Source organism: Anguilla anguilla, chromosome 9, assembly GCF_013347855.1.
Source record: "Anguilla anguilla isolate fAngAng1 chromosome 9, fAngAng1.pri, whole genome shotgun sequence".
Lineage (NCBI taxonomy): Eukaryota > Metazoa > Chordata > Actinopteri > Anguilliformes > Anguillidae > Anguilla > Anguilla anguilla.
In genome coordinates this window covers 732,395-743,459 of record NC_049209.1, presented here as the reverse complement: position 1 = coordinate 743,459, position 11,065 = coordinate 732,395, and the positions used below count along the sequence as shown (strand labels likewise).

The 11,065-nt window shown below is 57.1% G+C and overlaps 1 protein-coding gene across 1 annotated transcript; it reads right to left on the bottom strand.

The window, feature by feature from the left end:
- Positions 1-1,695: 1,695 nt before the first annotated feature.
- On the bottom strand, positions 1,696-10,654 carry LOC118235263 (protein sprouty homolog 3). The gene is made up of 2 exons (XM_035432428.1): positions 9,973-10,654; positions 1,696-3,416 (listed from the first exon to the last, which is right to left on the bottom strand). The coding sequence occupies exon 2, from the start codon at positions 3,344-3,346 to the stop codon at positions 2,456-2,458; it is 891 nt and encodes a 296-aa protein (XP_035288319.1). The 5' UTR covers positions 3,347-3,416; positions 9,973-10,654; the 3' UTR covers positions 1,696-2,455.
- Between the last annotated feature and the right edge of the window lie 411 nt (positions 10,655-11,065).

The window sequence follows — 11,065 nt, the reverse complement described above, 5'->3', positions numbered from 1 at the left end:
CGAACATTACACAATGTTTTACAGATGAAACCCCATCCGCACCCCATCCTTGGACAGAGCAGCTGAAGAGACGTTGTCACTGAAAGCACCCTTTATTAGGATTTGCAGCCAGGAAGGTCCATGGCAGCCACATCTCTTCACAAGAAAAGAAAATGAAAAAAGAAAGAAAAGCCAAATATGATCACAATTTCTTCACCAATAAATAAATAATTCTTCTCTTTCATCATAACAATTTAAATAAATATCTGTGACTCGTCGACAATGTCAGCAACGAAAAAATAAGTGTAAAATTTATATTCATATATTCATTTATATAGAATTTATATATTTATATATATTTATATATTCCTTAAATTCTTTTACAACATACAAGATGCCAATTGTACCAAAGCAATACATACTAGTACAAGAGGGGAACAGACAGTGGTTAGTCTACAGCCTGCAAACAGCACCAGAGGAACATTCCTGTAAAATGCATGTACCAATACACTGAGCCCCTCCCAATACACTGAGCCCCTCCCTCTGTATACTGCCCAAATGTGGGGGGGTGGCGAAGGGGGGTTGGGGGGGGGGGGGCTCTGAGATTTGCATTGTGGAGCAAAGCAGTTGTCTCATCGGATTCCTACAGGGGAGGGGTGTGTGTGTGTGTGTGGGGGGGGGGGGGGGGGGGGGGGGGTCGGGGGGGTCATCAACACTGCGGCTTCTGTAACGTGATCACATTCAGACTGAAGCTGTCAATCAAACACATCAGAGCTTGCATCTCTGAGTGGCAGTCATGTGAATGATGATGATGATGGTGGTGGTGGTTTCCCTGGACCCAGTGTTGCAGAGGAGTAAGACTACTCCCCCCACAGGACAAAGCTGTATTTCTGGGGGCTAAAAATATCTCAGGCTTCCAACTGAAGGTAAATCTCAATATCAGTTGGAGCAATAAGAAAAGAAATAAAAGAATAAAAATAACAATGCAATAATAATAATAGTGTTTACATACAAAAATATACCAAAGTAATTCTAACAGACAGGATGGCTGTGCATACGACTCCATATCTGCACAGCCGACACAGAGGATTCATTTTCATCAGTGCATCGGACAGAAAGACTGTGCCACAGCAACCCCCCACCCAAACCCACCCCCCCACCCCCCCACCGCCCCCCTTCCCCTGCCCCCCCCGCAGGGAGACAGTCCAGTCCCTTCAGCTCCTCTCATACACCACACGGGCAGCCTGCATACCCCCCCTCCCCCAAAGAGTCTACAGGTGTGCAGGTACAGGTAGACTGTGCTCCTCCACTAAATCTCCTTGACGATCCTGAGCCCCCGCCCCCCCCAGGAATGCGTGTAAATTCAGCTACTTTGGTCTTTGTGGTCCCAGCCTGCTGCAGGCGATGTTGTCCCCCCCCTCTCTCTCCACAGAGCCCCCCGGGAGTGCCGCTACGGGACAGTGGACTGTGGGAGCGAGCGGAGGGGTGAGCGAGGAGGGTGAGGGGGGGCAGCGAGAGGAGCGGGGGGGCAGCGGAGGGGTGAGCGAGGGCGTAGAGTGGGGGGGTGAGTGAGGGGGGCAGTAGGGCGAGTGGGCAGGCGAGCAAGTGAGGGGGCAATGGGGCGAGCAAGGGCAGGCAAACGAGGGCGGTGAGGGGGGGCAGCGAGGGGAGCGGGGGGACGAGCGGGGGGGGGCGAGCGAGGGGGGGCGAGGGGGGCGAGTGAGTGAGGGAGTGAGCGGGGGGGCGGGGGGGGCAAGCGGCGTCTGGTTGGCGAGAGCAGAAACCCGAGCAGCAGCCCCTCCCGACGGCACACGCACAGCGACGGGCGAGGCCGCGCGCTCTCATTGGTCCTTTACGAGGAAGCTCTGGGGCCCGGCCAATCCGGTTTCGGCAGTCCTCCGGTTGGCTGACGCCTCTCCTGCGGCGCTCGCTGCTTTGTCCTGTCGCCGCTCACACTGGCGCGGGTCAAACTGTACCTCCCAATCCGCTTTTCCTCCAGGACTGGCCTCTTCCCCAAATCTGAGGCCCCGTTTCTCTGCTTTATCGGGATCCGTGGGGGGGTTCTCTGCGAGTGACCAGCGCACAGCCTGTGCCCCCTCCCCGCCCCCCCCCCCCCCGCTCCCCCAGCACACCTGCCTGGCTGAAATGAAGAGCAGCCCCGCTGAGCGCTCACGTGGGGTTTGATTCTATTTCCTTCCAGGGGAAGATGATCCTTCTGCTCGCTGCGCAGAAACAGGAGAATAAACCGGCCAGATAAGGAGACTCTAATGGAGCCTCGCTTCCGGGAAATGGCGCGGGCACGAGGGGGGGGGGCAGCCGGGGGGGGCGACAGCATCAGTCTGGACATCAAAAAGGCTTTGGTCCCTCCTCTGGAAATGTGGAGCGAGATTCTGCTTTGGGACGAGGGCGGGGCATGGCAGGGTGCGGCGGGACAGGGTGTGGCCGGGCGTGGCAGGGCGTGGCAGGGCTCTCTCCGTCATACGGGCTTCTCCAGGGACTTGGGGAAGGGGGCGGGGTTGGAGGCGGAGATCTTGCGGCAGACGGTGTTGGTGTTGCTGCAGCGGCAGCCCGGGCGGGTGGCGCGGTCGTACCCGCGCTGGCACGCGCTCAGGCACAGCTTGGCGGGCGGGTAGCAGCACAGGCAGGGCAGGCACAGCGACAGCGCGCCCATGGCGGCCCAGCGGGAGCAGCGGTGCGCCGGGCCGCAGGAGCAGGGCCGGTCGGCGCAGTCGTCCTCATCGTCGGCGGAGCAGTGGTAGAACAGGCCCTTGACGCAGCAGAGGCAGGAGGCGCCCTCCAGGGCCGACTCGGCAGAGCACAGGCAGCGCTGCTGGCACAGCCAATGGGACGGCAGGCTGCGTGGCGTCCCGCACTCCGCGCACTTGCAGCGGCCGCACCGCTCGCAGATCAGCAGGTGGCGGCTCGGGTGGCGGCTGGGGCGGCGGCCGGGGCGGCCCGCCTCGGCCAGCCGCTTGCCTAGCGCGTCGGGTTTGAGCTCGGCTTTGGGCTGGCTGCGCACCGGCAGCAGGCTGGACCGGGACCGGCCCAGCAGTCTCTGGTCGGAGGTGGTGCTGCTGCGGGACAGGGAGCTGACGGTGCTGGAGTGGCTCACCTGCGCCAGGTGGGCGTGGTAGTGGAGGCTCTGGCTGCGTGGGATGTGCCCGCCCTGCCGCTCGCTGTGCCGCTCGCCGTGCCGCTCGTCCTGGGCGAGGAAGAGGCCGGACGGGGCGCCGGGCTCCAGGGCCAGGGGCCGCTCCACGTAGTCATTGCTGGCGCGGATGGCCCGGATTTGGTCGATGGACAGGACGGGCACCGGCTGGAGGTCCAGCTCGTCCAGCTCCGTCTGGCGTGGGGGGGCCAGATCCATCCTGCGGGGGGGGGCACCAAGGGGGGGCCAGGACACGGGGCGCAGGCACTTCAGGGCACATCAGAGAAACCTGAAACATCGAAAAACAGACCGTCACTTTCCCAAACACACCCTGGAGCACCCCAACCCCAACCCTAACCCCACCCTCACAGTCACACACCCCAGAGCATCCGCACCCCAACCCTAACCCCACCCTCACAGTCACACACCCCAGAGCATCCGCACCCCAACCCTAACCCCACCCTCACAGTCACACACCCCAGAGCATCCGCACCCCAACCCTAACCCCACCCTCACAGTCACACACCCCAGAGCACCTGCACCCCCAACCCTAACCCCACCCTCACAGTCACACACCCCAGAGCACCTGCACCCCCAACCCTAACCCCACCCTCACAGTCACACACCCCAGAGCACCTGCACCCCCAACCCTAACCCCACCCTCACAGTCACACACCCCAGAGCACCTGCAACCCCAACCCTAACCCCACCCTCACAGTCACACACCCCAGAGCACCTGCAACCCCAACCCTAACCCCAACCCTAACCCCACCCTCACAGTGCCCTCATCAAAATATTCAACATCTCCAGTTACATCAGCAGAAAAATACAGACGTCTGGCTCAGTAAAGAGCCGAGTTTAGAGTTCAGACTGGGCTTTACAAACAGATGTAAAACCACATGGATTTTAGCCGATCCAGTTCATTAAGGTGTGTTCAGAAGAGACCATGGGAAATATAACTGTACAAATAAGCTTCTTGAGGGCTTCCTTGAGTGGAATGCATTGCAATGTTATGGAGCAAATAAACAGGGCTGCTGAAAAATTCAGCTTAAACCAGCCTAAACTGTGTTTTTGACAATTCTAGCTGGTTTTAGCTGGTTGTCCAGCTGAGCAGCCAATAGTCCTCCTGCCTGGCCAGCATTTCACTCCACCAACTTAACCAGCTTTGACCAGGTCCTCTAGCAGTAATGTTCAGCAGGGTATGCAAAGTATTTCACAGTGGCAATTAAAAGTGCCGCCCATGCTGCTGTTTTGAGGGAGCTCTGCCCGGGCTGAGATGGAGAGAACGAAAGTCACCGCCCTTCCCTGGCCAGCAGGCTCCCCCGTGTTCAGCTCATCCCGAGAAAGCACAGAAATGTGGAGGTTGAGAGGGACAGGAGAACATGGGCATTCTGTACCAAGCTGCAGAGCCACGAGCTGTGTGTGAGCTTCCAGCCGGCCTCCCAGCCCTGCACTGCCACTGAAGAGGAAAACACGGGCTCTCAGAATGCTACATCTGGCCTCCCAGCGCTGCTCCGACCCCCAGAGGAGGAAACTCCAGCGCTCGAAGCGTTAGCGGGAACGCCGAAGCTCATCGCCCCGGGACTGTGAGGAGGACAGGCGGAGCAGCGCTCAAAGCATCGCAAACAGACCGGTGGCCCAGAGGAACTGGAGAGAAATCTAGAGAGGAGGAGAGATCAGGGCAGCAGGCCGTCCGGTGGGCCTGCCTGCAGTCTGAAGCAGGGGGCAGTGAGCAGTGGGCCTGCCTGCAGTCTGCGGCAGGGGGCAGTGGGCCTGCCCACAGTCTGGGGCAGGGGGCAGTGGGCCTGCCCACAGTCTGGGGGAGGGAGCAGTGGGCCTGCAGTCTGGAGCAGGGGGCAGTGGGCCTGCCCGCAGTCTGGGGGAGGGAGCAGTGGGCCTGCCCACAGTCTGGGGGAGGGAGCAGTGGGCCTGCAGTCTGGAGCAGGGGGCAGGGAGCAGTGGGTAGGGTCTGGGGCAGGGGGCAGGGGGCAGTGGGCCTGCCTGCAGTCTGGGGCAGGGGGCAGTGGGCCTGCCCGCAGTCTGGGGCAGGGGGCAGTGGGCCTGCCCGCAGTCTGGGGGAGGGAGCAGTGGGCCTGCCCACAGTCTGGGGGAGGGAGCAGTGGGCCTGCAGTCTGGAGCAGGGGGCAGGGAGCAGTGGGTAGGGTCTGGGGCAGGGAGCAGTGGGCCTGCAGTCTGGAGCAGGGGGCAGGGAGCAGTGGGTAGGATCTGGGGCAGGGGGCAGTGGGCCTGCCTGCAGTCTGGGGCAGGGGGCAGGGAGCAGTGGGTAGGGTCTGGGGCAGGGGGCAGTGGGCCTGCCTGCAGTCTGGGCCAGGGGGCAGGGAGCAGTGGGTAGGGTCTGGGGCAGGGGGCAGTGGGCAGGGAGCAGTGGGTAGGGTCTGGGGCAGGGGGCAGTGGGCAGGGAGCAGTGGGTAGGGTCTGGGGCAGGGGGCAGTGGGCAGGGGGCAGTGGGTAGGGTCTGGGGCAGGGGGGAGGGGGCAGTGGGTAGGGTCTGGGGCAGGGGGCAGGGGGCAGTGGGTAGGGTCTGGGGCAGGGGGCAGGGAGCAGTGGGTAGGGTCTGGGGCAGGGGGCAGGGGGCAGGGAGCAGTGGGTAGGGTCTGGGGCAGGGGGCAGGGAGCAGTGGGTAGGGTCTGGGGCAGGGAGCAGGGGGCCTGGCTCAGCCAGCCTGGCTCTCAGAGGTATGATGCCACACAGACCAGATAAGGAGACCTGCACAGGAACCATTAGAGGCATTTACACATTAAGAGCCGCAGGAAAAAAACAGGACAGAGGAAGTCCTGGAGAGTAATCGCATCACATCCTGCCACTCCTGCGCCTGAGCCCTATCAGCCCATCTAATTGTGTGGCTGGGGGGGGGGGGGGGGGGGGGGGGGGGGGGATGCTGCTTATTTTCCATGAAGTCATCAAGTAATCATCTGGAACATGAATCTCAGCTGCATCTGCCCCCCCCCACCCCAACTCAGAATGCAGAGAGTCTAAATGACATCAGGAGGTGAAGGTATTAAGGGCAAGCTCTGGGTGCCTGAACATCGCTGTGGTGTGTCCACTGATTCCTCTGGTCCACCAATCTGTGCAACTCCATACTGGTGCAGTCCTCACCATGGGTCTAGCACTCAGGACTAGTTTAGTACTCAGCATTACAGTACTATGGCAGTACTAAGTAAATTTGCACATTAGCCCCAAAACAGTGTTTGAAGGACACAAACTACTGCTGTCAGAAGGAACAACGAAACAAATTCAGAAACTAGAACCTCACGAGGACACAAACACAAGTTTTAGACAAATGCCCATCACATATTTACCCAGATTTAGTATTAATTTCTGGGTAACCTGGGCAAACTCTTGTTCACAGTTCAGAATAAGTCCCATGGTTGGGGAAAATGCGTCACCCCAGAATGCTGCGGACACAGGATGCTGTGTTTTTGGTGATACCATTATCAGCGTGTGCCATTAAATTACCCAGACATGCCCCCACTCATAAGAGATCCACTCGGATCCATTAATACTCCCATTCATGAGAGATCCACTCAGATCCCTTCATACTCCCATTCATGAGAGATCCACTCAGATCCCTTCATACTCCCATTCATAAGAGATCCACTCAGATCCATTAATACTCCCATTCATGAGAGATCCACTCAGATCCCTTTATACTCCCATTCATAAGAGATCCACTCAGATCCATTAATACTCCCACTCATGAGAGATCCACTCTGATCCATTAATACTCCCATTCATGAGAGATCCAATCAGATCCATTGATACTCCCATTCATGAGAGATCCACTCTGATCCATTAATACTCCCATTCATGAGAGATCCACTCTGATCCATTAATACTCCAATTCATGAGAGATCCACTCAGATCCATTAATACTCCCATTCATGAGAGATCTGATCAGATCCATTAATACTCCCATTCATGAGAGATCTGATCAGATCCATTAATACTCCCATTCATGAGAGATCCACTCAGATCCATTAACAAGTGCACTGGCAGGCTTGTTAAGTGAAATGTAAAGGTCAGCTGCAGTCCCCCACTCCCGTACATACCTCCCCCCCCCCTCAGCAATCCCAACCCATCAGCACCACCACAGCACTCTCTCTCTCTCTCTCTCTCTCTCTCTCTCTCACACGCACACACACACACACACAGCCGGGGTGAAAAAGATCGATATCCCACACTCCAGAGCCGCAGCAGGGACTGTGACATCACACCACACATCCGCTGAGAGCCAGAGCACTTCACCGCTAGGATGGATGGTCTACGTTTGGGGACAGGTACCACAGGCAGCACAGGTACCACCGGCAGCACAGGTACCACAGGCAGCACAGGTACCACCGGCAGTAAAGGTAACACAGGTAATGCAGGTAATACGGGGCAGGGTGAGGGGTGTGATGTCAGAGGGGCTTGGGTTCAGCCCATGGAGTAACCTGAAGACACGCTGTGCTCCCAGGGAGTATTATTGCTGGCAGAACCCTGCCTGAGCATCCCGCTCCAGAGTCCCGCCCCAGCATCCCCCTCCCCAGCGTTCGGTCCCAGCATCCCCCTCCCCAGTGTCCCCCTCCCCAGCGTCCTGTCCCAGCGCCTCATCTGGTCCCAGGACCAGGAGCCTGTGTTACGCATACTAACCAGCACACACCTCTAGCTCCCAGAGCTAGAGCCCAACCAGCAACTATAACAACAAACAAATCACAGAAGACGAGCGAAAAGCATACATGGGAAGAGCATGAAGGGCCTGCAGTGTGCTAACCGTCACTGTTCCCTCCCAGTGCAGTGTGCTAACCGTCACTGTTCCCTCCCAGTGCAGTGTGCTAACCGTCACTGTTCCCTCCCAGTGACAGGCACACGCAGCTCCCGAGGGCGTTATCTGGTTTTTGGAAGCGGTTATTTTTCGGGGGTCCCCGGTGAGCAGCGAGGCGAGGTCTGTGGGTGCGATGGTGTGCAGCAACACCGGATCCTCTGGGCTCGGCACGAACGATGACATCATCACGTGGGGCTATTAAGCTCCCCTGTCAGTGACCCTGCACATCTCTGTCTGCACATCCCAGTCTGATGTGACCCTGCATGCACATCCCTGTCTGCACATCCCAGTCTGATGTGACCCTGCATGCACATCCCTGTCTGCACATCCCTGTCTGATGTGACCCTGCATGCACATCCCTGTCTGCACATCCCAGTCTGATGTGACCCTGCATGCACATCCCTGTCTGCACATCCCAGTCTGATGTGACCCTGTCTGCACATCCCTGTCTGATGTGACCTGCACATCCCTGTCTGTGACCCTGCATGCACATCCCTGTCTGCACATCCCAGTCTGATGTGACCCTGCACATCTCTCTCTGATGTGACCCTGCATGCACATCCCTGTCTGCACATCCCAGTCTGATGTGACCCTGCACATCCCAGTCTGATGTGACCCTGCACATCCCAGTCTGATGTGACCCTGCACATCTCTCTCTGATGTGACCCTGCATGCACATCCCTGTCTGCACATCCCAGTCTGATGCTGCTGCTGTTAAGCCTGCTTCCACTCCCCCAGCCTTCTGACTTCCTGCTGGTCCCTGTCATCAGAGATATCCATTTCAGCTTTCGCTCTGTTTGTGTCTGTCTCTCTCTTTGTTTCCCTCGCTCTGTCTCTGTATCTCTCTCTCTGTCCCCCACTCTCTCTCTCTCTCTCTCTCTCTCTCTGAGGGATGGGTGCTCTGCTTTTTTCTCTCTTGTACGTTTGATTCCCAAGAACGAGCGTGATGCTTGTGGGCAATGCTGCCCAAAGTCATGGTGCTGGATGAGCTGGCCCTGATCAGCAGGATGTGGTTTTAGCGCTGGAGTACAGGGGTGCAGACGCCCTCGGGGGGGGGGGGGGGGGGCGGAGCCACGGATGACCCAAACACAGCCCATCCCCCGTAGGACCGAAGCGGTCAGGCAGAGAGACCCAGAGCACGACTCCAGGCTCTGCTGGGAACGCCGTGGGATTGAATGACAATAAACTGCATGAGATTCCGGATGTGCTGAATCCGACCCCAGCACGGACTGAAATAGACACTGTGGACGAGAGAGAGAGAGAAAGAGGGAGAGAGGGAGAGAGAGAGAGGGAGGAAGGGAGAGAGAGAGGGAGAGAGAGAGAGGGAGGGAGGGAGAGAGAGAGAAAGAGAGAGAGAGAGGGACAGGGAGAGAGAGAGAGAGGGAGAGAGAGAGAGAGAGAGGGAGGGAGAGAGGGAGAGAGAGGGAAAGAGGGATAGAGAGAGAGGGAGAGGGAAAGAAGGAGAGAGGGAAAGAGGGAAAGAGAGAGACTAGGAGAAAGGTGGAGAGGGACACAAGGCAAGGGAAATAACTGAATGCAAACAGCAAAAGGAAGATAGAGGAAAGGAGTGAAGTGTAAAGGAGAGAAAGACAGAGTTGGGCAGAGCAGCCCGACGGCAGCAGGACATCGCCTGTCTTCAGATTAAACAGAAAATGAGCCGCAGAACTGACATCCGCCACCGAACTCATCTGCCAACAGAGTTCTGTCTGCGCAAGTCTGACCTACTGAACTCCCAACGCTGTGAAATTTCAACAGACTATTTAAAAAAACACAGGAATATGCAAATACCGAATTAGGGTAAAGGAAAACATTTTATATTTGCCGTGAATCCAAATAAATTTTTTTGTACGGTTATATGTCATTATTAGAGTCATATTACAGTGTTGAGCAGTTACTCACGGTCCCGTGGATATGAGGTCCTGGTCCCTCTCGGGCTGTGGAGATAAACTAACCCTCGCGCAGCAGCGGGAGATCGGACCGCTAGACGTCCCTCCGGGAAGGGCTTTAATTTCTTTGCGCTTACCTCTGAACGTGGAGGGACCCATGGTGCTGCTCTGTAGGTGCCTCTCAGCTTCTGTTCACCTTCGGGTTTCAGGACCGTCCCAGCAAACCTTCTGCCCTGCTAGGGGTTTTAAAAGAGCGTCCTGTGCGTGCAGGCAAACCTTCTGCCCAGCGAGGTGTTTTAAGAGCAGACTTTCTGCCCTGAGAGCGGGGTTTTAAGAGACCGTCCCGTGCGTGCAGGCAATCCAAGCGGAACAGCTACCGTCCCACCCACAGCATCCCACCGCGTCTCCCACTCAGATCACCCGACTGACAAACAGAAAGCTTCATGCATTCAGCCACTCAGAGCTAAGGCCAGCGGGAGGAAGAGTGCTGAGCAAATATATCCAGATACTACAGCCCGGTCCCGCCTCTCAAATCAGGCAGAAGCAGAAAGCAAGAAAAAAATTAAATCAACAGCGCCAAAGCTCTTCTTGCAGCTGAAGAGGGACGGTAGCAGTGGTCTGTAGTTTCTGTCCTATCGCTGAAAGCAGAGAGAGTAAGCGCTGGATGCTCCCCCCCTTTCTCTCTCTCTCTCTCTCGCTCTCCCTGTAACTCTCACACTCTTCCTGTATTGCTCTCTCCCCCTTTCTCTCTCTAGTCACTCTGTCCTGCCCGTCTTCTCATTCTCTGTGGTCTGTTTAAAATTGAGGGGAGAGAGTGGGCTATATCCCTGTGTGAGTGTGTGTGTGAGTGTGTGTGTGTGTGTGTCCGAGTGTGTGTGTGTGAGTGTGTGTGAAAGTGTGTGTGTTAGAGTGTGTGTGTGTGTGTGTGAGTGTGTGTGAGTGTGTGTGTGTGTGAGTGTGTGTGAAAGTGTGTGTGTGAGAGTGTGTGTGTGTGTGTGTGAGTGTGTGTGTGTGTGTGAGTGTGAGTGTGTGTGAGTGTGTGTGTGTGTGAGTGTGTGTGAAAGTGTGTGTGTGAGAGTGTGTGTGTGTGTGAGTGAGACAGAGGGAGGGGGGTGGGAACAGAGCAGTGGGGGGGGGGGGTAGGACATGAATGGTAGACAGAGGCTGAGGAGTGTTCTGGGGGTGCACGTTCACTAGAGATGGTTAATGGCTAAATGGCGTCATCAAGCC

Coding starts and splice junctions, on each gene's coding strand:
- LOC118235263 (XM_035432428.1), bottom strand. CDS start 3,346: ATGGATCTGGCCCCCCCACGCCAGACGGAGCTGGACGAGCTGGACCTC.